Source organism: Equus przewalskii, chromosome 10 (assembly GCF_037783145.1).
Source record: "Equus przewalskii isolate Varuska chromosome 10, EquPr2, whole genome shotgun sequence".
Lineage (NCBI taxonomy): Eukaryota > Metazoa > Chordata > Mammalia > Perissodactyla > Equidae > Equus > Equus przewalskii.
Genome location: NC_091840.1, coordinates 5,558,038 through 5,584,298, shown reverse-complemented (window position 1 = coordinate 5,584,298; position 26,261 = coordinate 5,558,038). Strand labels below are relative to the sequence as shown.

The 26,261-nt window shown below is 48.0% G+C and overlaps 1 protein-coding gene across 3 annotated transcripts; it reads right to left on the bottom strand.

The window, feature by feature from the left end:
* Positions 1 to 147: 147 nt before the first annotated feature.
* Positions 148 to 20,295, bottom strand: ST6GALNAC1 (ST6 N-acetylgalactosaminide alpha-2,6-sialyltransferase 1). 3 transcript variants are annotated; one of them, XM_070559924.1, is made up of 9 exons: positions 20,163 to 20,295; positions 3,768 to 4,467; positions 2,713 to 2,881; positions 2,385 to 2,556; positions 2,026 to 2,164; positions 1,667 to 1,770; positions 1,392 to 1,481; positions 1,209 to 1,308; positions 148 to 908 (listed from the first exon to the last, which is right to left on the bottom strand). In XM_070559924.1, exons 2-9 carry the CDS (start codon positions 4,392 to 4,394, stop codon positions 717 to 719), a joined length of 1,593 nt encoding a protein of 530 aa, XP_070416025.1. In that variant the 5' UTR covers positions 4,395 to 4,467; positions 20,163 to 20,295; the 3' UTR covers positions 148 to 716. The 3 variants fall into 3 exon arrangements, with proteins under 3 accessions (XP_070416025.1, XP_008539811.2, XP_070416024.1); XM_008541589.2 differs by lacking the exon at positions 20,163 to 20,295 and adding an exon at positions 18,069 to 18,422; XM_070559923.1 differs by lacking the exon at positions 20,163 to 20,295 and adding an exon at positions 9,246 to 9,541.
* Between the last annotated feature and the right edge of the window lie 5,966 nt (positions 20,296 to 26,261).

The window sequence follows — 26,261 nt, the reverse complement described above, 5'->3', positions numbered from 1 at the left end:
AAACTGTTCACTTGAGAACCCCAAGTATGGACACGCATATAGGCAGTCAGGAACGATAAACGAATTTGCTGATAGGTACAAAACTGGTCACTATCCACAGGGGAACAATTACCTGTGTCTTCGTTGCACGAAATTTATTTGCATCTCCCATGGACAAGAATCATTTTTATTACTATCAGTTTTTTACAACCCAGAGACTTGTCAAATAGCTCGAAGACAAAACACAGGTGCCGACCCTTCTAGAATCAATAACCCCTGGAAGCTTCAATCCAGGGGGAACTTAAGTAATACCTTCAAGATTTCACAGCTGCTAAGGAGAAGATCTGGAATTCAAACGCAAATCTATATGTCTCCGTAAGTTCCAGCTTTTTCCTCTGTGTCCAGTAGCTTTGGGCCAGAGAAGGGGGATTTTCCACAGAGGTTTGTGGTATTGACCGCTCACCACCCCATTTAGTTAAAGTTCCTGGGTCTCAAGAAGGGAGATCCCCCTCCAGGGAACAGAACTTTCCAAGGTAGCGACTTTTCAAGGTCTCCAAAACCTCAGCCAGTCATTTGCCGCCCTGAGGGCGTCTCCTCCTCTGGACCAGCGCTCCTGCCCCCGCGGAAGCCTGGAGGGGCTGGAAGCCTGGTCTGAGCGCTGGGAAAACGGCAGAAGAGTCTCAAGGCTCCCACTGCACCTTGCATGGTCAAGGAGACTGCTGCAGCCCAGGCTCCAGTCAGAGCTGAGGTTTGGAAGTTACAGGACGCTGGTACAGCCGGATGATACCTTCATCATGTAGCCGTTTCCAGAGTGTTCTCTCCAACTTGAAGTCATGGTTGATGTAAAAGATGGTTCGTTTCCATGACTTGTCATAGTAGTGGTCAGAGAAGCGCTCATGGCCCTCGGTGATGAAGCCGTAGGCACTCACCTACGTCAAGGTTGGAGGAGAAATAAGGCCTGTAGTTGCTCTCTCCCAGGCTTCTTCTCATGGGCTAGCTCTCTGTGTGTCGAGGGGTTGGGGGGTCCCTTTATCCTGGTTCCATCCTTAGGGATCAGTGCAGGCCCCCCTGGATGCACACTTGCACGCATGCATGCATCCATACACACACCCACTTTCCTCACCCCAGAAGGGTGGGCACCCAGTCCAGCCATCATGCCATGCTGAGCTGGCCAGGAGTCCCCCAGAGCTGTTTCTGCAGGCACTCCTGCTCCTGAAGCAGAGTCTTACCTGGTCACAGAGCTGCAGGGCAGTGAGCAGCAGGAGGGCCCCAGTGGTGGGGCGGTATATTCTCCAGTGGACAGAGTCCAGGGTCTTAGACCTCAAAAACCTGTGAAACATCCCAGCCCCCGCAGCTGTCAGGAGCTGCAAGGATGAGAGGGGCCGGCCCCTTCCACAGCTCCCTGCTCTCACCTGTTCTTCATGTATCGGAGCAAGTCTGGGTGCAGCAGCAGGTACCTGTCCAGCTGCAAGGCTTCCTGAAAAGCTTCCTGGGGCCTGCGCCTGTGGGCAGGAGCGGGTCAGCAGGCTCGGTTCTCTGACCTCCTCCCATGTGGGCCAGGTCAGGGTCATGGGCGTAACCGGTACCCCATCTCCAGGTGACAGCTAACACCATTCCCACCTGTCAAGCCTTCACAGCTGCTCACTACACAGCTCAGCCTGGGGAAAGGGGAGCGGGCACTGGGTACCTGAACCAGAAAAGGTTCTGTTTCACCAGGGTCTGATTCAGAAGCAGCGCTTCCAGCCACTCATAGTCCCGGGTGCCTTCCAGGAAGTGCAGGTAGCGGACATCCTGAGGACCAAGGACAGCGAGTGGTCCACGAGTACTGCCTTCAGGACTACCGGCTGGGGCGGCCCGGCTCTGACTCCAGACTGCCCGCTTGCTCTTCTCAAGCCTGGCCTGGCTGTCCTCCCTGTCCTCAGCCCTCGTAGGAACAGCGCCTGTGCCAACCCCAGACTCCAGACGCAGGATGCTCGTCTCCCTTTCTCACTGCGTGCTCCCTTACCCAGAGTCTGTGTGTGGCCAGGCCCACTCCTCTTTGCTCACCTTCCCTAGAGGTGGGTGCCGGAAGCCCCGATTGCCCAATATAAGGAGTGACTGGGTCAGGGAGAAGGCAGTAAAGCCGTAGAAAGACGTCCGAGTGCCCACGTCCTGTTCATAGCCCTTAATGACAGCTCCGCTCAACCTATACAGAAAGACAGAACCAGACAGCACACCTGGGCGCAGGAGGGAGACGCGTGGAGGAGGATGGGGAAAGGAAGGAGAAACGGGGGAGGCAGTAGTTCTCTGCAGCAGTTCTCTGGAATTTCTTCCAGATACAGGCCTGGAACACCCTCTCAGATCTCTCAGAGAGCCCTTCTCTGCAGGAGAGAGGCTGGAGGGGGCACAGGGGAGGGGCAGCTTACCGGAACACGTGGTCGTGGCTGTCTATCTCTTGGCCCATGCGGGAGTCGTTCAGGATGCCCCCATTGCCCACCACTGCACAGGTGATGCACTGGGAGCTCCCAGGAGGGAGGCTGGCCAGGAGCAGCTGCTGCTGGGGCACTGGAGGGAAGCGTGTCACAACCTTCTGCACCACTGGAACAAGGAGGGGCTCCATTGAGAGCCCTGGAAGGGCCCATCATTTCTCCCAGGGCTGGCGGCCCCAGGGAAGAGGCAGACCAGAGAAGAAAGCCAGCTGCCCTCGGCCACGGCCTAGTGCAGAGCCAGGCAACCCCCGGGGCAAGGACTCACGGGAGTGATTGAGCTCCATGAAGCCAAAGGGCGGTGCGAAGTGTTCCAGGCGGTCCCACTCACTCTGGTTGAAGCGGCTGGAGTCCAGGAAGAGGGTGAGGTTGGGCAGAAAGAGATTCTGGAGCCAGAGTGACTTGGAAGCTTTGACCTTCACCGAGTCAGAGCAGGTCTACATGCAGGAGGATGGGTCAGGCGGGGAGAGGCCCGGGAAGGCCATGGCCGGGGGCTGGGCGGGGCGCAGGGGGCAGAAAGCGCCCTCAAAGCTCGGAAGGCCCTGCCTCTGCTATCTCTTCCCTCCTTTTCCTTGACCCTCCCTTGCCGTTGCCCAGGCCCGCTGCGGTCCTGGAGGTCCCCAGGGAATGGACGGTTCTTGGCCCTCAAGGCGAATGCCCCCATGTCAGCGAGAGAAGAATGGAAGAGCCTGTGAAGGTGGAATGCGTCCCAGTGTGCTGTCGTGGTGCATGGTCACAATTATGTGTGTAAACATACATATTGTGAACGCCTCCTTCCTGTGGGTGTGGGCCCAGGCTGTTTTCCTTAGTGCATAAACAAACACATTGTGAACCCTTCCTTCCTCTGGGTGTGGGCCCAGGCTGTTTTCCTTAGGGTTGGAAGAGAGTGACAGTTGTAGGATTTTCTATGTAGGGGAGACAAGGCATCCCCAGGGCATCTTGTCTGTTAGTCCCTGCTCCCTCCATGCCACCCTTCAGCTGTCACCTCTGCCCCCTGACAGAGGCTGGGAGCTCAGGAGTCAAGTCCCAGAGCAGGTCCACTCTTGCACCCCAATTGAGGACCCCCAGGCCTTCTAGAGGTTCCGGGGCAGGCCCTTCTTGCTCACAACTCCCCGGGCTGCCGGGGCCAGGATTCTGGAGCCTGCCTCCTCCTCCCCCATTGCGGCCATTGTCAAAAGGAAGGATGGGACGAGAGCCGTGTAGGGTGGGACAAGGCAAAGCTGAGGAGTGGAGCCTGGGAGGTGAGGGAGGGGTGGGGTGGGCTGTCTGCAGGAGAGGCTTCAGAGCCCGAGGTGTAAGGGCAGCTGTGGCAGAAAAACTCACCGTCTGTAGGCCCCCCACGTCCAAACTATAGTTTTCCTCAAAATCCCACCGAGGCTCAGACTTGAAGTTGGCGGCCTTCAGGCTTTGGCTTCTCTGAGTGGTGGAGCTCTGGGAACCGGCAGAGGCTGGCGTGGCCTGGGCTCTCTGCTTGGGCGGGACAAGCGCCGTGGTCGCTCCTTTCGTTCTCCTCCTCGTTGACCCTGCTGCTGTGGTGGTCAGGGCCCTGGCCTCGCTTTCCCGAATGGGTATCTTTGCTGTCACTGCTGCTTTGCCCTGAGGCTTCACTGGCACCGTCTTTGCAGCTTCTGCCTTCTTCATCTGGTCCCCCATTCCCTTAGTTGTCCTCGCTTTCTGACTCTTCAGCCTCAGTGCCTCTGTCCTGTCAGAGGCCACCCCGCCATCCTGACTTCTCGGGGAGAGTGTGTCCACCGCGATGTCCTTCCTCTCCCAACTCTTCGGTGCCCCCGTCCTTGCTGTGCTGGGCGCACTGCCCCGCTGCTCCGCCGCGGCCCTGCCCGCCTCTGTTCCTCCACCATCGGCAGCGGTGCGGGCCTTGGCCGTGGGGCGCGTGTCCGGCACGCTCTTCTCTTGCGCTGACTCTACACGCACGATGGTCCTACTTCCCATTGGCGGCGACTGGGACACAGACTTTTGTAGCAACTCTGGGGACCTTTCTTTAATGTTCTGTATATATTGATGCCTAGGGACAGAGATAACTTGGTGAAGCTGAAGATTGTGGACACAGGTCAGAAGCATGACCAGTATCTAGACTTGTGCCTCAGGTAGACTTCAACCAGTTTCCCTAAGAGATGAGGGGAATGACTACTACCGTCCACCACCAAAAATTAAGCTGCCCCCGTTGGCAAGCGCTCTGGAAGCTGACCTCTGACCCGTAAAGAAACCTTAGTGGTGGCAGGGAGTTTCGGGTGCTGGAACCGGGTGCCAAGAGCAGAGCTGAAATGCTCACCAATGTTGCACCCCTAGACCTCTCTGTGCTGGCTCCCGGCGTACACTGTGTTCTGGACTGTGAGTTCTAGGGTTGTCTGTGTGACCCTGGGCCTGCCACCTAATAACTGTGTGAGTCAGTTGATCCTTTTTTTGTTTTTTTAAATGAAGTATAGGTAACAAAGGTAACCTTGTTCATGAGGAAGTGGGAAATGATTTTGAAAGATCTGTCTTAAAGATTCACTTTAAACGCTGTCATGAGTCCAACACCGCTTAAAAGCAAACTGTTGCTTGTTGGCACTGTTAGGAAAAATATACATACTCAGCAAATATTTGCGGGGGGGGGCCCACTGTATTTGCCACATCTCATGTTAGGTGCTGGAGATCACGAGTGAAAGGCCTGTTTCCCAGCCACAGGCAAGAGGAACTCTGGTGAAGGGATTGTCATGAATTATGATACAAAACACGGATAGCCCCGGGGGACGTGCAAGCTCGATGGAAGCACAAAGGGACACCATGGGAGTGAGCAAGGCTTCCCAGAAAGGCTCCTTTCCAAAGATGACTAGGAGTAGGGAGGAGGAAGTGTGAGTCCCAGAAGCGTGAAAGCTCATGGCGCTGGAGCTGTTGAGTAATTACAAAGCAGAGTGGGGATGGGGGCCGTGAGGCAGGTGACGGTCCCAACAGGTGGGCAGGGTCAGGTTGTTATTTGCACTGTATGTTGGGCCAAGGAGTTTGGACTTCATCATTGGTCTACTCATCCAGGAGGAGCCATCGAAGAATTTCAAGTAGGAGATGGGGGCGGGTGTTGTCGAAAGAAGGGAGTGGGGCACATAAGCTGATTCCCATCCTAGAATGCTGCTTCTGGCAGTGGTAGAAGATCGATTCAGGGTGGCTGGTCTGACTTCTGGCACTCAAGGTTTTGCCCGCAGGAATTGTATTGACTTTATTTTCTTTATATTTTCTGCTTTTATGTGAGGTTTTGAAAATATCAATCTATGCAAGTTAGCATCAGGTGTTCTGCTGAGAAGAGCCTGGACTCTCTGCTCTGCATAGCTCTCTAACTGGAATCTGGGGTGGGGACTCCGTTCTACACTGGTTTTGGGGGGGATCCCTGGGAGCTTTGGAAAAAGCATCTTCCTCTCTCACAATTTAGCCATGACCCAGATGGATTTCCAGGTGTCCTTAACTCCTGCCTCTGTACTAATCCCCTGGTGCCCGAGGCCCCCCTGACTTGTCCTGGTCAGTCTTGTCCTTTTTCTGTTTCTACCAGTCTTCTTCTGAGCTATACGTAATAGACGTACTGAGGCTACAGGAAGAGAAAAAGAAAGCATGAAATGTGTAGCCAGATAGCCCTGAGCAAGAATGCTGGCCCTTCTGCTTATTAGCTGGTGTGACGGGGAGAAATCTTCTTAATGTAGCTGACCCCCGGTTTTCTTATCTGTAAAATGGGCTGCTGCCTTTTGCTTCTGAGAGAAGTCTGCTGTGAGTGGTAGCTGATGATGTGCGTTCAGCACCTGGCACAAAATACGTGCTCACCCGATATAGGTTCCATCCCTTCTCGCCCCCACTGAGGCTCTTGGTTCTCAATCGTTCTTGACACAGCATGTGTAAGCTGGAGACCTCCTTGGCCCGGTCTCCAGTTCCTCCAGTTGCTACTTTGACTTCTACCCACTGCCCAGCTCAACAGTTCCTCGTCCCTTCTTTTATGCAGCAAATATTTATTGAGCACGTCCTATGTGCTAGTTACTGGGGCTTCAGCGATGAGCTTAAACAGACACATCCCTCTCCCCGTGGAGCCCAAGATACAAAGGGGACGACAAGTCGTCACACAAATAAATGTCAATTGTAATTGGGAGACGTGCTAGGAAATGGGTGAGCATGAAGAGGCCAGGGAGGTGGCCTGACCCAAGCTCTATTTCCTGTGACAACGTTGATGCTAAAATTCTACTTGTCATCGAATTAGTTATGTTTCGTGGGTTGTGTCTGTTCAATGGCAATGTCGTCTCTTTCTTAAAGTACAAACTCCAAGGAGGCAGAAGTCATTCTAAGCAGCCCTTGCTACTAAGCCTATCACAGTGCCACGTCACATCAGTGCTCTCCACAGGCTTTCTGAGCCCAAAAGGAAAGGGATTTAAACAGAAGTGGAATAGAATCTGAAATATGTACATGCGGAAGAATGTCTCATTCAACAAATGTTTACTAAATGTCTACTCTGTGCAATGTGTAGGTCCTTGGAATACAAATTTGAATTAGTCACAGACCTTGGACCATGGAATACGCAGTGATTGTTACGAAAGGTGGGAGACAAAGGCGCTCTTTCATTGCTGGAGAAATGCAGGGCTGGCCCAGGCGATACACACCCTCCACAGATTACCTCTGCTAACCCTTCCTCCTTTACGGCCTCCTTCCTGAGTTGTGGCCAGCTCTTTTGGTTGGGACAGTATTTCCTGCCTTCCTTGGCCCCAAGGAAACACATTTGTTCAGGTCATCCAGGAGGGCCACTCTCTGTTCTGACCTTGAAACTGAGCGAGGACCTAAATCCTCTGAAGGTAGCTGGGAAGGGCTGGCTGTGGTGTCCTTGCTCCTCATCTCCCAGGGGTCCTTCCTCCTTGGAACACACATCATTTTTAACTGGCCTTATGTAGCCAATGCCTCTGCCTTTATTACACGGCTCAAAGAAGTAGCTTGAGTGGGAGATACTTCAGAGCAGAAAGGAGAGAAAGGCTATGGGACAGGGTTGGACTGTGACATGGAACAGCCTGGAAAGGGTAACAGCCTTCAAGCCTTCAAGTTCTTATTCTTTTTTGTTTTTCACTTTTAACTAAGAAAAAAAAGGGAAATTTATTATAAGAATAGAAAGTGTCTCGAGGAACCCAAGAGCAAGAAGTGCTTGAACCTCCGGAAGGGCCTGGAAGCAGGAGTCTCCCTCTAGACTTTGTCTCTGTTCCTACCTCTGCTCCCTCCGAGTCTACTTTCTTCTGCTCTTTCCTTCCCTCTCCACTCTTCAGCCCACATGGGGATAGAGGGTGGCCACCCCGTAACACCTGTTTTGGGAACTGTTGGCTCTCTTTGCTCCTAACTTTTAATTTTCAGGGGAGACATTCTGGCCCGCTTGGATCCCTCCTCCATCCTTGGCCAGGGGTCTGGGTCACATGGTTCATGACATCCTGGGGTCCACGCTGTGCATGGGAGGAGAACAGTTTCAAGAGAAAGAGGGAGTTATTGGCTCATGAGCTAGGAAGACACTCCCAAAGTATTCGTTCTGAAAGAATACCACTTTGCAGAGTGGAGAGCTGGTTAGTCCAGAGCATTTTCTTGTTTGATTTGTTTGTCACTCGGAAGGTTCTGGCACTGGGATCCTGGGGTGAGACTCGGCTCTGCCCCTCTTTAATCTGACAATTGAGCTTAAGCTCTAAACTCGCATGCACTGCTCGGCAAAACAAAAGCCTAGGTGTCAACCCCACTTAGCAAACAGCCCTTGTTACTCAGCTCTGACTCCTGGTGGATTATCCCTACGTCCACTTCCCACCCCAAACCTCCAGGGGCCTAGAAACGTTCTCCTTCCAAACCGCAAGCACCTTCACGTGGCCGTGACTGGGGAGATGATGAGGCAGGGGTGGTCTTAACATAACACACCTCAAACATACAGCGTGGACAGCTGGCCATCTGCCTAGTGGTCACGGCGGCCCTGAAAGATGCAGCACACGGCTGTCCTCTCTGCAGCCCTGTCTAGAGGCAAGAGTCGTGCAAGGACACCCAGCAGGACTGTTCTGCCTGCAGATGCTGCGGGTTATTGATGACTCGGTTCAATTTTACAGGAAGTTGCAGCAATGACCCAGGTTGAGACAAAATTGTGTCATTAAGTTTCGTTTCAAATCCCTGTAATTAAAGACACCTATGATTGCTGGGGATGCAGACGTTGATGTATTTCCTTGTGCTCAGACACGGTATTTCCTGAATGCTCAAATTGTGTGCATTTGCTGAATGCCCCGCGTTTGTCCTGTCTAGACCCTGTGCAACGCCGAACTTGCGCACCGCGGGCCGGACTGCAGCGGGAGGGCAAGCTGTTTTCTATGAAGGGCCTCCAGGTCAGAGGCACAGGCAGGTCAGTCACGGATCGCACCCAAGCCATTAACGTTTATCATTAGCAGAGATCATACAGCCCTATTCAATAAATGAAAAAAACAACAAAAGAATAATTATCTGGCATCCTCCTCTCTCTAAATTCTTAAGTACACATCACCAGGGGGCATTTGGAAGCAGAGAAATGGCAAAAGGTTCAAAGTTCATTTATACCTGAAGCCGTGAAACGACTGTTGGCAAGAAAGCAGTGTTTTCCCAAGAATACAGCCCTAGAGTTAATAGGGAGAGAGATAATAGAAATAACAGGGAACTGTGAAGTCCACAGTTCATAAGAGGTTGTCCAAAACAAACTTTGGCAATAACACCCAAATCAAAGGTACTAACGAACCCAGCAGGATTAGCAGATTGTGTTGTCAAGGAGAAGAGAACTCAGAAGACCTCTTTGATCACCTAAATAATTCTGGGCTCTGCGTCTCTCTGGTCCAGACACTGCAAGAGGCTCCAGGCCAGGTGTGCTTGCACCACGGCGAGTGGCTGGTCACACGTGTGCCTCCACTCCACATCCTCCAGTCTTGGACTCTCTCAGCAATCCCCACCATCAGCTTCACTGCTCACTTGCTCACTGTATCTCGGCCCCTCCGTTAGAGCGTGCTTTCCTCTTCCATGTTACACTTCCGGGTCCCCCAGCTTCCCTTCTGCTTCTCCCTGAAAGTGGGGCAAACTCTTGGCTCCCCAGTAGCGCCCTTTCTCACTCCCTGCTGAGCACCCTCCACATGGGGCGGCTCTCGCCTCCAGCACCCCACCTCGTCAGCCCGGCCCTGAGTTCCCGAAACTCCTTGGTGTCCACACAGTTCTTCAGGGTCTCCGGTCGTATCTGCTTTTCTTTTCAAACTTTGAAGTTTATTTTTCCTGGGAAATCCTGAAAGTTTTCGCACTCTACTTTGAAACTTCAGATGCATCTACAAGTTGCTTCGATGACTAAAAGCTGTACTCTGCCTTTAATTTGCCTTCATTCTCTTGTGTGCTGAAAAAAACAGCCAGAAATCTGTATTCTGTTGTTATTCTGAGTGTTCTTTTTTTTCAATTTAAAGCCAATTCTTTGTTTTGTTTTGTTTTCGGCCAATTAAATCCAATGGGAGCGATACGCGTATAGTCGCGGTTCACTGGCTGGATCCAATTTCCAAAGCTTCTCCTGAACAGAGGAGTCCCGAGCACTGTCTGCGATGCCATTCACCCAGCCGGACTCACTGTGGGCCAGGAGGATGGAAAACTGGCTTAAAAGTTGGACATTCTCCCTCCCTAGAATACTCACATTCAGAAACACACAGCTCTCCCCAGACCCACAGGCTCGTTAAAGAGTGACTCACAGAGGGAGTTACAGAATTATAGGGCGAAGGCGTTGAGGGAAGACCTTGAAAGGGGTGGCGGATGGGAGGGACCAAGATAAGCAGGTAAGAAAACATTTTAAATAAAATAATGGCAGGTATAGGTCAAGAGTCACAGATACGAGATGAGACCTGTGTGGCCCCGTGGCTAGGAACTCTCACTCTCAAATGAAGGTTGTTTAAAGCAAAGCCAATTTTGATCACCTACATCTGGCACCTAGATAATCCCCTAAGGGGGGATGATCAGACCTGAGAGTAAAATTTGTCTCAGGGGTTATCCCAAGGTTAAGTGATTTTTTTTTTTTTTTAAGATTTTATATTTTTCCTTTTTCTCCCCAGAGTCCCCCCAGTACATAGTTGTATATTCTTTGTTGTGGGTCCTTCTAGTTGTGGCATGTGGGACGCTACCTCAGCATGGCTTGATGAGCAGTGCCATGTCCGCGCCCAGGATTCGAACCAACGAAACACTGGGCCACCTGCAGCGGAGCGCGCGAACTTAACCACTCGGCCACGGGGCCAGCCCCTTAAGTGACATTTTTATCTTGGCATTTTTGAGATAATGACTTTGGGGGAAAAATAATATTCCTTCCCCATCCACTGCTGGCCAGCCGTGTGATCTTGGGCAAGTCGCACAACCCTTTGAGCCTCAGTTTTCTCATCCATTAAATGAGAATCTTAATAACCATCTCACAAAACAGTTGTGAGCATTTTACAAGCCAGGTGCTAAAAGGCACTTTGAGAAAAGCTATGTCCTATAAATGTAGCTGGTCAAGCTGGATTGGGGGCTAACACTGTAAGACACACAGCGACGGTTAGAGGCCCCATTGGCTTGCCTCTCAGTTCATGTGCCTAGAGAGGAAAATCTAAAGGGGTGACAGGCTTCGAGGCCATAGGTAAATCATATTTCATTTATGCCACTTAACCACTTGATTTAGATATCAGGAACTAGAGGTGGGCATGGCACTTAGAAACATGGCAGTAAGTCCCAAAAAGAGCAGCAGAGAGAGCTGAAGCAGCTGCATTGGGAATCAGGATCCTGGAGCAGGGAGGGGACACGGGGACTGCTCTGTTTGGACGTAAGCCTCATAATACTATTTGACTTAAAAATTTGCACATTTCCTTAACAAAAGTAAAAAGTTAAAGGGAAAACTCTGAAAACTAAATGAGACATCTTATTGGAAATTCTATGAGAATTTGAAAGCACAGTGCAACATTTATTCCACAAATATTTATTGATTGGTACTTATATGCGAGGCATTTCGAGCTATCTGTCAGGGATCAGAGATGAAAAGGCTGTGATCACTGATCTTAAGAAGCTCACGATCTAATGGGGAGCAGGCATGAATATAAAGAGCTGCAACAAGGTGTTAGGGGAAGGGCCATGTCAGTCGTATGTGTGGGAGACACTGGATTACAACCCGGGGGGACCGTTCTGCTTCAAGGGGCACTTCAATATGGAGGCGAGACCTAAACTGGGTCTTTTTCTCCGGAGTCTTTCTTCAGAAACGAACTCTTCTGAATTAGTTTTCCTTTTATAAAGGTGATAATGTGCTCATTGCTGAAAAAGCAGAACATGAATTTAAGCCTAAAAGGATGTCCCCCTGGAACCACACGCCCTCAAAGAACCTGCTGTTGGCACCTTAGAGTGTGAACATCCAGACCCTTGGTCTATGCCTGTTATACTCACAAATGCAGTTGTATACTATTTTGGAACTTTATTTAATTCTTTTCCTCTCCGTGTTTTCTCCCTTCCCCGTTGCTACCTGCCTCCCACCTACCACCAGGTGTTAAGAGTCAGCTCCACCTTCATTACCTCCATGGACACATGAGGCAAATGAGAGCCGGAAAATACGGAAGACCGTGTAAGACCTCTGGCTTTCCCCACCAAGTATCTAAGCCCTAAATAGGGGAGATTTGGTGAAAAAGAGAAAATATCTTGGAGAAGGACTTTTCCATTTCCTACCACCATCATCCCCTCCCTAGAAGATTTATAGGGGAGGAGTGCGAAAGGGAGAGAAGACAGGGATCTGTGGGTCCCAAGGTCAGAGACCTTACTTCCTGGTAGTGTTCCAAGGGTCTAACAAGACCCCCGAAAGGGAATGGCGGCATGCTGAACCTAGAAATGTGGAACCATGGACAGCGTCACAGACACTTCCCACACCTAAGCCAGGGGGACGTGAAGAGCCAAAAGGCAGGGATGACGGATGTCTCACAGCAGCTCCTGGCTAAGAATCAGCTGTCCCCTCTCATGCCTCGGCACAGCATCAGCTGTCCTGGAGCCCTTTATGCCATCCCGGGGATGGAGCAGAGGAGGAAGAATGGCCGAGATTACGTTTTCCTGCAGCTTGGTGAATGGGGCTCCAGAATCAGAAATTAGGAGGTTATAGAAAATAAAGTTGTATTTCTTACACCAAAACAAAATAAAAAGGGCCGGCCCCGTGGCGCAGTGGTTAAGTGCACACGTTCCACTTCAGTGGCCTGGGGTTCCCTGGTTCGGATCCCGGGTGCAGACACGGCACCGCTTGGCAAGCCATGCTGTGGCAGGTGTCCCAGGTATAAAGTAGAGGAAGATGGGCACAGATGTTAGCTCAGGGCCAGTCTTCATTAACAAAAAGAGGAGGATTGGCAGCAGATGTTAGCTCACAGCTAATCTTCCTCAAAAAAAAAAAAAGAAAGAAAATAGAATCCATAGGTCTGATTTTACAGCTCGCTCTTTTTTTTTTTTTTTTTTTTTTTGAGGAAGATTAGCCCTGAGCTAACGTCTCTGCCAATTGTCCTCTTTTTGCTAAGGAAGATTGGCCCTGAGCTAACATCTGTGCCCATTTTCCTCTACTTTATGTGTGGGACGCCTACCACAGCATGGCTTGCCAAGCAGTGCCGTGTCCACACACGGGATCCGAACCGGCGAACCCCAGGCCACCAAAGCAGAATGTGGGCACTTAGCGCTGTACCACCAGGCTGGCCCCATTACAGTTCACTCTTAATGATCATCTTTAAAGCCAAAACAAGGCATAAAATCTTCCAAAACACGTTATTCCAGACTAGGAAAGCCAAACAGGCAGACATGGTCTTAGATTATATCTACGTATCAGGGAGTAAATTGGGGACTGGGACCAAAATTTTCGCCATTTTGGTGCACCTGGGTTTGTCTTAATGTGATATGAGGAGTGGCCCCATAACCTCGGTTTGAAATCCTAGAATTGTCTTCGAGTCCCCAGCCCCACCTCCATCCTATTTGTTGCCAAATCCAGCTGATTTGATTTATTCTCAGTCCTTTCTTCCGAGTCCCACTGCCACCATACCCTCCCTGCCCAGGGCCTCATTGAGTAAACCACTGCAAGGGCCTCTGACCTCCCCCACAAAACCACCTCCCCCCACCATCTACCCTACAATCTATTAACAGAGTTATCTGCATAAAGCGCAAATTTAATCAAGTTACTCCCTTACTCTAAAATGTTTAATAGCTATAGAATAAAGTTTAAACTTTTGGGGTGTTATTTAAGGCCACATGTTCATTCTTTCACGAACAAGCGTTTACACCGTGTTACACCTACACGGTCCAGGACCTGTTTAAATTACGGGAGAAATGGAGACAAATGAGACAATTCCTACCCACGAGAAAATTCATAGTCTGGCAGAAAAATCAGCCTTTGGGTTTGTGACGTGATGTCACGATGGATGTGGTAGAGGGAGGCGGAGGGTGGTAGCCTGCTCTCTGGGCTGGGAGCGTGGACTCCGCAGCTGGCCTGCCTGGGTTTGAACGTGAGTGACCAGGTGACTTTGGGTGAGTTACCCAACCTCTTTTTTCTGTAAGAGGGGTTAATGACGATAATAGTTTCTACCTGAAAGGCTTGATGTGCCGTTGGTAACCTGGCACACTGTGAGCGCCGTACCAGTGTTCGTTGCATTGGTCGTCAATCACCTCTCATTTCTGAACGCATCCTGCCTTGTCCCTTTTCTGCACCACTGCTTACGCTGTTTCTTTAGTTTGCGACGTTCCTGCTTGCTGAAATGTCACACAGCCTTCAGGCATTATGCAAATGCTACCGTCTCCACCTTGTTGTCCCTCCCCCGTCCTCTGGTTGGAATGAATCCTCAGTTTGCTCCCATAGCAGTTGTCGCATTTGACTCCACTGCGGTTACCACTACTGATAACATCCGCGCATGCCTGCGCTTGGTGCCTGCCTCTCTCCTCCAGTAGGCTTTCAGTTCTCAAGAGTCAACACATACGACGTAGTAGAGAAGCATGGATTTGGACCCAAATCCTCTGAATTTAAACATCCGTTTTGCTACTTCCTGGCTGGGTGGAATTCGGCTTTAACTTTTTTTTTGGAGGAAGATTAGCCCTGAGCTAACATCTGCCGCCAATCCTCTTTTTGCTGAGGAAGACTGGCCCTGAGCTAACATCCGTGCCCATCTTCCTCTACTTCATATGTGGGACGCCTACCACAGCATGGCGTGCCAAGGGGTGCATGGGTCAACACCCGGGATCCGAACCGGCGAACCCTGGGCTGCCGACGTGGAACATGCGAACTTAGCCGCTGCACCACCAGGCCGGCCCCTTGGCTTTGACTTATTGAGCCTTGTAGGCTTCATTTTGGTAAAAGAATAAAAATACTAATCTTGGACAACAATTGTGAAGATCAGAAATAATGCAGGGAAAGCTCCCAGAGCATAGTTCTTACTCAGAGGATAGGAGTCTGTGACCGTTGAAAGCTTCAAAGAGAAGATGGCGTGTGGGAGACAGACCGGGCTTGGAGGGGCGTCTAGGGGAAAGGTGTGTGGTGAGAACAGACAAACAGGGAGGCCGACCCGAAAACCTGACCTCTGTGCTGAGCCATGGAAGAAGATGCCCCACAGAAATGAAGGGCTTATCTGGGGAGCAGAGGGCACGTAAGAAGGTGGGGCCGCGGGGGCTACGAAAGGCTTTGAGGCAGGGAGGCGGCCTCAGGAAAGCGTATTTTAAGACAATTGGTCGGTCAGCAGTGAACAGGATAGATTGGAAGGAGTGAGTCACCACTGTGGCCTAACCAGCGGCGGCAACCAAGGGCGAGAGACGGACAGACCTCACAGCAGATTATCCTGACTCCAGGGAGGGACCGAGGCTGACGAATGCCGTGGGAGGCAACTTTGGCCACTGAAACATAACGTGAAGAGGATCTGGCCTGACAGCGACAGTGGACTGGGAGGAAGGGAAAAGTCAAGAGCTATTCTGAAGGAGAGGGGTGAGAGAGGAAGAGGCCAAAGCGATGGGATTTTTGTGATTTGGAGACGGGTGGTGGCCCACCTTCGCCACAGTGCTGCCCGGGCAGCCGGCGAGAGTCAAATCAGAAACGAAACGGACCCGGCTCGTGCTTTCCCGTGGTTTGTGAAGGTCATCGTTCAGGCGGTGTTTGCACTTTTATGACACGTCAATATCATTTGGGAGTTGGAGAAGATTTCTGAGTAAGAACTATGCTCTGGGAGCTTTCCCTGCATTGTTTCTGATCTTCACAATTGTTGTCCAAGATTAGTATTTTTATTCTTTTACCAAATGATATTGATGTGCCATAAAAGTGCAAATGCCACCAGAACGATAACCTTCATAAACCACGGGAAAGCACTTTCCTAGAGTCGGTGACCCATTCCTTGGCTCCAGCAGGTAACTGGGCAGTTCTGGAGCTCTGATCCTTCCACGGCACTTCAGGAAGTACTGAGCTGCCCTCCACAGCCTGCTGGACCGTGAAGACCCTGGGATGGGGCAGGGCGGTTCCGGTCTTCTTCCCAGATACATTACATCACGCCTTCAGAAATCTTTAGACCAGAAACAGGCATCAGTCTACCTACATCTCACCTTAACTCCGGGACACATGGCATGGACTGGGGAAGGAGACCAGGCTCCCCAGTCACAATGAGCTATCCTCCCCCCGCATCCCACTCCCCCCTGAAGTGTCTCGCCAGGAGTACAGTAATCTCTGAGCTTCTCCCTCTCCCTTCTCCTCTTATCCAGGCTAGATTGAGTTGGATTTTTGTCTCTTGCTATCAAAAGAGTTCCAACATGTACAAACCCATATTCACACCATACACAAAAATAACTTTCAGATAGATTAACTATTTAGCTTAAAGAACAAAAGTACAAAAATATTAGTAGAAAATGTAGAAGGCAATTTATATAATTTTGGAGTGAGACAGACTTTCTAAAGATTGCACAAAGACCAGCGGCCATAAAGGAAAAGATAGACAAATTTTATCCACATAAAAATTACTTACGTATGACGTAAGATACCATAAACAAGGCAATAAAAAGAAATAAATATCAGGCTGCAGAAAACACTTGAAGTATTGTAACATATGTAATAGAAAAGGGTTAATATCCCTAATACACAAAAGCTCCTACTAATAATAAAAAGGTAAATAATTTAATTTTATAAAAGAGCAAGAGATGTGAACAGGTCATCATAGAAAAATGCAAATGTTAGTAAACTAAAGAGGATCCTCAGATTCACCGGCGGCCTAAGAAATGCAAATTAAAAAGAGAAACACGCTTCTACCTGTCAGATGATCAAACTCTAAAAATGATATCTGGTGTGGCCACAGAGGGGCAGAAAGTGAACTCTCACACCTGCTGGTGTCGCTTTTTCAGAGGACAATTTAATGGTATCCATTGACATTTAATATGAATATATCCATTGTCTTGGCAATTCCACTTCTAGAAATCTAGCTACAGAAATATTTACACAAGTGCACAAGATGTGTGAACAATGAGTGGCAAGCCAAGTGTCAATTGAGAGGGACAGGTTGAATAAACTATATCCGTTCTATAGAACGCTATACAGCCAAGAAAAAGAAGGGAGTGGATCTGCATGTGCCCAGGCTGGAGGATATCCATGATACAGTGTTGATTTAAAAAGTCAACCTGTGGAACAATGTGTAGAGTGTAATTACCTATTTATCTATCTATCCATCCATCCATCCATCCATCCATCCATTTACCTATCTGTTTATCCATCTGTTGTAAGGGCTTGTATGACAGAAGAGCACAGACTATGGAACCCAAGCACCTGGGTTTGAATCCTGGCCCTGACTTGCGGGGTGAACCTGGGTGATTCATGTAAGCTCTCCACGTCTCAGAACACTCATCTGCATAAGCATTAGTAGGTTAATATACATGCAGCATTTAGAATAGTCCCTGGCATATAGCGAACGCTGTAGAAGTGTTAGCCGCAATAGCATAATAATTATATGTACCCTAAAGTATGGAGCGGTCATCCCTGAAGAGTGGGGAGAGATGGGAGTACACTGGAGAGCCCCTCACCCCTTGCTTCATTTTTCTGTATTTTTAATTTTGTGAGAGCATGTATTACTTTCACATTTTAAGAATAGTGAAACGAATCATTCAAAGTACATTGAGTCTGGAAAGAAAGGGGCCTCTCACTGCTGGATGTGTTTATTTTATAAGAAAAATGGCAGAGAAGGTCCTTTTGAAGGATTTACTTGGGGCCCGGAATTTAAGCCGCCTCCCTAGGTGAGAGGCCTCCCGTCTTACTTGCAAACTTCTCAGGGAGAGGGTAACTTTGAAATGAATGGAACCCACGTGGTAAGACTTTTGCTGTAGGACATAGAGAACGGCATGTAAGAACTAACCCCAAAGCTGCTCTTATTACTCACAGTTGCAGAGGGGGAAATAGCCTTGTTCTCTATCTATGCCTCCTGGAGACCCAGTCCAATAGTTCTCAAACTCCTGCCTCCATTTCCTCTCTAGACAGGCTCTACGGCCCCCGGGGCTTCCTCGCTCCCAGCACCACCACGTGGACACAGTAGTGTCTCCGAGTTTCCATCCTCCCTGGGATAGAGATTTTCAATTTCCTCTGATAAACCATGGAGAATTTGGAAAGGATCGCAGTCTTACCTGACAGGCTTTGTACTGGGCTCCTTAATAAAGGAGGGCAGGGTGAAGAGAAAGAAGAGCAACACAGCCAGAAGCAAGAGCCACTGGACAGCCTGGCCCAGACGGCTGAGCCTCCGCAGGCAGGGCCCCATGGTGGCGGTTCCGGCCCTGCAGCAAATTTCTGCATATCCTGGGGCCTTGATGCAGAGAGGAAATAGTTTCACTGCGCGGGTCTCCTGGCCAGGGAGTGCACACCCTTTGTCTTAGAAACGGGCCACTGGTGAATGCTGAGTCTCTCAGTGTCTGCCAAAGAAAGGAGGAGCCACTTGCACTGCTTTATGAAGGCTCACAGGCTGGCGTGGCTGAAAGGAAGAGAAACTCCTTCTGTCCAAACAAGTTCACCTTCCTTTGTCTCTGAAGCCAATTTCTGAACGCAGAACTTTATGAGAAACATACACACGTTATACAGAACCTCACTTTCATCAGGTTCCAACCCTTAGGGACCCTGCGCAAGTGCATGGACTGGAAGACCCTCGCATGGCCTCCGAGCTCAACACGAGTTTTATTGAGGAAAATACAGGGAATCCATTTAGGTTTGGGGTCCCCTAGCAATCTTTCCCGAAACATCCATTGTGCAACCACAGACTGCAGCTACGAGAACCTCTCATTTCCTTGGTTTTTAGAGCGTCTTCTCTCAATCTTGGGTGCACATTAGAATCACCTGGGAAGCTTCAAAAGTCCCGATACCCACATTGTATCCCAACCAATTAAACTAGAATCTCTGGGGACAGGTATTTTTCCAGGCGTGGGTTATTTTTTAAATTCCTGATGCGTGGCCAAGTTGAGAACCACTGATTTATAGGCACTAAGGGTTGCCACAGCAGTATTTTTAAATGAACAAAATTCTGTTATACAGTGTTTGTCAGAACCTGGCGCAAAGAATGTATACTTTGTGAACTTTCCACAGACTTCTGTGAGCTGCTACCTTCCTACCGTGACCTTGGACAAGTTGCTTAACCTTCCTGCCTCACCTGCAAAATGAGAAAAGCAGAGGCATCTAGCCTGTGGGCTTGTTAGGAAGACACCACTAAAGAGACCGTCGGTCACGGCAGGCCCCTGACATGTGTTCACCCTTCTCATCGGAAGTCACGACCATGACGACAACGACCCGTACCTGTGCTCTGAGCCAGCACCGTGAACTGCTTCACGCACAGCCCCTCGAGGAGCTGGCCCTATTATCAACTCCATTTTACAGTCGAGGAAATCGCCTCTGTGAGTGAGCAGCCTGCCCATGATCACGGAGGGAGCCCCTGGCGTGGGGACCTGATCCGACTGACCGAGACTCTGTGTTCTTCCCCACTGCGCAGCAGCGCCTCTGAGAAATCATTAACTCTGCCTTGATATGAAAAACAAAACAAAACACAATGTTTGGGGAAAATGTACAACTTGGAGAAAAGATATCAAGATCAGTTGCAGAAAATAGAAAAGTCAGAGAAGCAGCCCTTCATAAAGTATTATGGGTTGTCAGTATTAAGAATATTGCCTACAGTAGGTTGAACCCCCCAGGGGTTTTCCAGCAGCTGGAGGGGAAAGGGGCAGCTTGCAGGAGGGGGGCTTTGGAGGGTTCGGACCTGGCCTTGTTGCTCACACATGAAGTGTGCAGTCCTCCGAATGCACAGCTTCCATTTCTGTACCCAAAGTCCTTGGTCTTTGCCCAGGGCTTGCACCAATAAATGCTCAGAACACCTTCCCCAGGGATGATGAAAAAGGTAAGAACGTGTTTCTGAGAGGCTGGGAGTCATACAAACAACTTGTGGGCTCCCTTCCCCCGACCCCGCACGCTGTAACTTGTGGCGTTACTTCAGGGGATGGGCTGAGAGCAGAGGAACATCTTAGTACTGATTCAGTCTCACTCGCATGCTCTCTCTCTCAGCACACCTAACCTGTAAGTGCTCACACGCTGACTCTAGAAACATTTTCTGAACAGACCTGTGTCAGGCCATCACTCTTTGCCCGAGTTCGCCTGCACACTTGGCACAAGCAATTACCCTACGCCCTGGTGCCTGTCTGCAATGCTAGGCGGATGAAGTGCACAGTGGGAAGGCATTTTCTTACCCACAGCGTTGGTTTCATCTCACCCCGTGTTTTGAAGAAGGCACTGGCTGCCAGTGTTCTCTCTGACTTCCACAGAGCGTGGAGATCTAGTTGAGCTCCTGGGTGCAAACTGAGCTCCTGTACGCAATCTGTGCCTCTCACCACCTCGGGCGTGAGCTGAACTTGGAGTTCTTGAAGCCAACTGGTGGCGGCGGGATAATCCAGGGTTCTAGTTTCTTAGTTCTCAGGTTCCAGCCCAATGCTGCTGTCGTGTGTGCCTGGCAGAATGTTTTAGTGGAAACTGACTTTCCAATAGTTTTTCAAACATATCACAATTTTCACGTTTGGTAGGTCTGTTTACCTCTCCTTTTTAAGTTGAAGCTTTTGACGTTAGTCTTCCTTATATCCCAGCCAGCAGCACGTGCGAGACCCTACATGCAGAGAAGAGTTGTAAAAAGACAATTTTCAGTAAAAGGGAAAGTCATGACTGTCATATAGATAGGAAACATGAAAATGTGTTGGAGATTTTAGTCTACTCATGAGAGAACTAGGCAGATGTAATAACCGGTTCAAAAGAAAAGCACAGAAGCCCAAATTAATACAGAGTAAGGATTGTTAAAATGAATTGCAAATGAGAGCAAAACTGGTTTTTCCACAGGGAGAAGGGAAATCACAGACAGGGCAGAATTTGCATGTCTATCAACAACATATAATTTACGGAGGGGTAAAATAGTGCAAAGACAAGGAAGGCTAAAATCTGCAGAGCTGGAGGCGCGGCCTCTAGCCGACGCACACTTTTCCATCGAAGCACCATGGTTTTCTAGAGTGTGCGCACCTTGGAACTGCTCCGGGACTGGAATTCTTGACAAGTGTCATTCATTGGATCCTTCTGCTGGAAAATCCACTTGATGACTTAGCTGGATTAAGTGGAAAGAGGCTCAACTTTCTAGAAGTCACCTTGTTGGAGATGGTGGGAAATGCATTCAATGCCCCCACTATGTGCCTTGTTTTCTCTAATTCTGTTTTCTGTACCAGACCCACTTCTAACTGTTTTTCTAACAGTCTAATTGAGATAGAATTTGTCTACTATATAGCTCACCCACTTAAGTGTACAATTCAGTGGATTTCAGTGTATTTACAGAGTAGTATAACCATCATCATAATCTAATTTTAAAACATTCTCATCATGCTCATTAATAGTCACCCCCTCGGGGCTGGCCCCGTGGCCGAGTGGTTAAGTTCGCGCGCTCCGCTGCAGGAGGCCCAGTGTTTCGTTGGTTCAAATCCTGGGCGCGGACATGACACTGCTCATCAGACCACGCTGAGGCAGCGTCCCACATGCCACAACTAGAAGAACCCACAACGAAGAATACACAACTATGTACCGGGGGGCGTTGGGGAGAAAAAGGAAAAAATAAAATCTTTAAAAAAAAATAGTCACCCCCTCGCCCAACTCTCTCCTTCCCCTCCCAGCTGGCAGCAATCATCAATCTACGTTCTGTTTCTACAGATTTGCATATTCTGGACACTTTATGTAAATGAGATCATATCATACAAGGTCTTTTGTGACTGGCTTCTACCTCTCACGATAATATTTCCAATATTTCCTGTTGTAGCATGGATCAGTGCTTCATTCCTTTTTATTGCTGAATATTAACACTCCATTGTATGGAGATACTGCACTTTGCTTTTCCATTCATAATTTCATATTATGGGTTGTTTCCACTTTTAGGCTATTATGAATAACGCTGCTGCGAACATTTGAATCCAAGTTTTGTGTGGACATATGTTTTCATTTCTCTTGAGTAAATACCTAGAAGTTTAATTACCGGGTTGTACGTCACTCTATGTTTAAATTTTGGAGGAATTGCCAAAGTGTTTTCCAGAGTGGCTGCCCATTCCACACTCCCACCAGCAATACCTGAGGGTTTCAATTTCCACATTCTCGCCAAAATTTGTTGTCTATCTTTTCTATTATACCCATTCTATGTGTGTGTGAACTGGTATGGTTGTGGTTTTGATTTTTGTTTCCTTGATGGCTAAGGACCTTGAGCATCTCTTCATATGCTTATTAGCCATTCAAAGATCATCTTTGAAGAAATGTCTAGTCAAATCCTCTGACCATATTTTAATTGATTTATTTGTCTTATTATTATTGAGCTGTTTGTTGTTAGTGTTGATGCAAATAATCCATAACCAATCTATAAATTAAAATGGGGGAGAGTTTATTATGAGCCAACTCTGAGGACCATGTCCATACGGCCTGGGAGAGTCCTTTCACAAATGGAGGAAGCATTCCAAAGAAGGGGGGTGTACAGGTGGCTATACACCATCCAAGAGCATGCATCACGTGTGAGAGGAAGGTCCCTTATTATGCTAGTCAGGAGACTGCTTTTCTGGCACAGCGGTACGATGAGCACAGCAGGCTGGTGGTCACAAGATGAGTGGTCACCGATGAGCACAGCAAGTCAGCAGTTAATCCTTACTCTAGGGAGAAATGCTTATCCTTAAAGAAATGCCAGTGTGGGGGAAGTTACATCCTTATCTTTAAGGGCATTGTTCTCGTCTTCGGGACATAGTAAATACTTAAAGCAGATATACAATGCATGCTCAACAGGCCACATCGGGACCTTTTGGAAAAACAAGGTCGGGCCAGATTAGTTTTAACCCACCTGGCTTTCTCTTATACTTCCGTGTATCCTGTTGCTTGTCATTTATTTATCATTAGTGCTGTGGAGTCGATTCTGACTCGTACCACTCCTGTGGACAGCAGAGGAGAACCCTGCCTGGTCTTTTTGTGCCATCTTCTCACCTTCTGGCGCTATATCAGACAATGCTCTGCTGCTATTCATAGGGTTTTCATAGCCAATTTTTTTGGAAGTGGGTGGTGACAAGAGATTTTCACGTGTTGACATATATGGGGTAACTAATGAGTTCAAAACTGATTCGGCTTGAACTAGAAAGGCTGATTTATGGCCTGCCAAACATACACTGTAGATCTGCTTGTCCATTAAAGTAAGGAAAGCACTCAGGATAAAGAATGCATGCTTCACCTCCTATGCCCTCTTGGTAACACCCTATTGGTGACACCTGGATTAGTCCCTTTCCTGGCATCACGGTCATGTTGACCTGCTAATTTGCAACTGACTACCTCTTTGAAAATGTGTCCTGGGTGTGTTTAATGTATCTTCTTTGTTCTGAAAAGATATAAGACAGTAGTGAAACCCATGCTTCTCTGGAACGCCTTCTAAGGCCTTCCCAGTTATAATCCTCACTCTGGCTCATAATAAACTCACCCCAGTTTTGATTTATAGGTTGGTTATGGATTATTTGCATCAACATTTCTTCGTGTAGTCACCGAAGGATTTCAGAGAAACCCACCAGAGACCACCTGAAATCTAGACTGAACTGGCATTCAGTACCGATAGGGGCCCATTGAGCCCCTCTGGATCACGACATTCTTCAGGTGACCCTGGTGAGCTCTCCTGAAACCCAGACCTCCCTATTTCAAGTCGATGGTCCAGAGTTTATATGAGCTGTTTCAAACCCTAAGACTAGGCGTCTTAAGGGGGTACTAGTACACACCCTAGGTAAGAGGAACCTGGAGGGAATTCCCAGGCCAGGGGAACCCGGAAGGAAGTCTGGAGTGAACGGGGCAGGCTGACCTTTTCAATTTGGCTTTAAATTGTAAAGAATTGTGTTTATCTAAAGTCTGAACAAACTGCTTGATAGAGAAATGACAGACTGAATGTGTTCAGCTCTGAAAAAAAGGGACATCAGCTCCTCCAGGCCGAAAGGCGTTCTCAAGTGACTAAGAACCTTAGCAGGAGCATTGGGGGTGAAATCCTCACAACGTGCAGCGGCCCCATAGGGAGCTCCACTATCATTCACGTTAATTAATTACAGGCTCATCCGGGGAAGCTCAGAAAGGGTTGGTCACCTGAGCTCTGAGCCCCCACGACGGTTTTAGGATGCCAGCAGGAGAAACCGAGGCATGTAAGAGAGTGTTTACGATCTTTCTTTAGGGAGTAACAGTCACAAGCAGCACATTTCTGACCTACTACACTGTCCCTAGGAATTGTTCAGACTTTATAGCAAAACAAACTAATAGGAAAGTGGGAAATCAAGCTTCTAAAAGCTGACCAGTTCCCAAATGGGCAGCCTCACCTCCAAGCTCCGGCTGGCTTCAGGCTGTGACTCGCAAGTACTTAGTGAAATAAGGATAGCTATAAATGGCTGGCAAGATAACCGGGATAATTTGAAATTACAGTGGCCACTGTGGAGCTCCTTTTTAAGAGCAAGGAAACAAAGAAATTTTTAAAAAGCCAAGCTTGCCAACTTCCAGCACAATTGCTCAAAAACTAAAGGTTCTGTAAACTGTAAATATTTACAAAGAACTGCAAAAAAATATTTTACCAAGCTTGTTTCATGTCCTGAGGGCTTGGCTTAATAATTGTCAGATTAGAGGTCCTGAAATATGGTCAGACAAAATGCACTGTACCCCATTTTGCAGTCAGAGATAGTCAGAGAGAAATGTGGATTGCACTCCATTTGTGGCTAAGAGTCCTACCGAGCTGCCAGCCTCAGAGGAATTACGTTGGCCCTTAAAGGAACGTTCCCCTTAGATAAGATCACTTAAAAAGTGCACTTAAAAAGCAAAAACTTCAACATTCCAATAATCTTATTGAAAGTTTTGCTGCAAAAAGCTATGTTATAAGTAGTAAGCAAAGGAATATATTAGGCCATGACTTTACAACAACCCCGTAATCTATGAGTTAATGAGACTGAGAGATTTTCTGGGAAACTGCTATGCTAAAGATTACTGGAGCTGTTCCACACTGCCAGGTAGTTACTGCTGGTCGTGGCTGAAACCGACAAGGTGTTTGAAAGGATTTAAGCAACTTAGGATCAGAAATTTAGCTAAACTGGAAGCTGATATTCAGAGTCTGATAGCAATTTTCTTTCCAGGCCTTCTTCCCTAAGTTAAATTAAAACTAAGTACCCAGAAGGGAAAAAAAAAAGCAAATTAGGGTGATGGGGTTGGACAGGTGTCCTCAACTTACAAATCCCTGTAAGACTGGAAAAGCAGTTCTAGAGGCAGTTCAGATTCCACCTGGTTCCTTTATCTCAAAAAGGATTGTGGCCTTGCCTCTCTAAGAACTGTTATCTAGCTCATCACCAATTCCTAAAACTAAAGAAAAAAAAAAGCGAAAAAGACCAGAAAAATGGCCATAAGAGCAGCCTCACCCCAAATCTAGCATCTTTAGTGTCTTCTCCACAAATATTCGTAAAAAGGCGTAAAACAAAATTTGGATTCACAACTAGGGACCTTTATATTACTGTACCTGATTCATGGCAGTAATTTTAAAAGAATAGCTGTGGAGACTCCATGTATGTGTGTCTATGTGTATGTTACACGTGTGTGATATTTTACCTCTGGACAGTGTGGCCAAAATCAAGAGCTCTGTTTAATTGGTTTAAAGTAAGCGCTTACATAAATTCTAAATGTAATAGAAATTAACCCAATGTCTTTTAAGTTAACATGATAAAGATTAATCTTTGGTAACTGAAAACTTGTTTAAGTTTGCTGGTTTGATTGAAATAGGCTGTCCTCAGACAATATTTGGATATGATGCAGACGTGCAGCCAGGGTTTAGTAGTCAAATAATCTCGTGTTGTCTGTTACAAATTCATCAGCAAAATAACAGCTTTAAATGATGGCTAATTTAGTCTAATGTCTCATGAAGTTTTTGAGGGTAAGCTGAATATAATTGTTGGAAACAAATGATTCAGACAGATAAAAATGAGTAAGAGTTTGTGGGTACAATAATTATGTTTTATGGTCTTAATACTTAAAAAAAACCAGCTTTCAAATCCTTTTGGTAACTTGAAACTTTGGAGTTTTGGTGGATTCAGTTAAATGATAAAAACTTGTTGAGTGTCTGGGTCATTTTCAAATAAGATAAAATACTGAAACATTATTGCTAAATGTATCTAAGTTTATCTACTTTTGGCTTCTTATTACAGAGAAACTAAAAAGTGTTTGGGTCTATTAGGAAACATGTCTTGTGTTTTACTGAAAGATTGTACTACAAAGGTAACATGTTTCTAGAAATTATA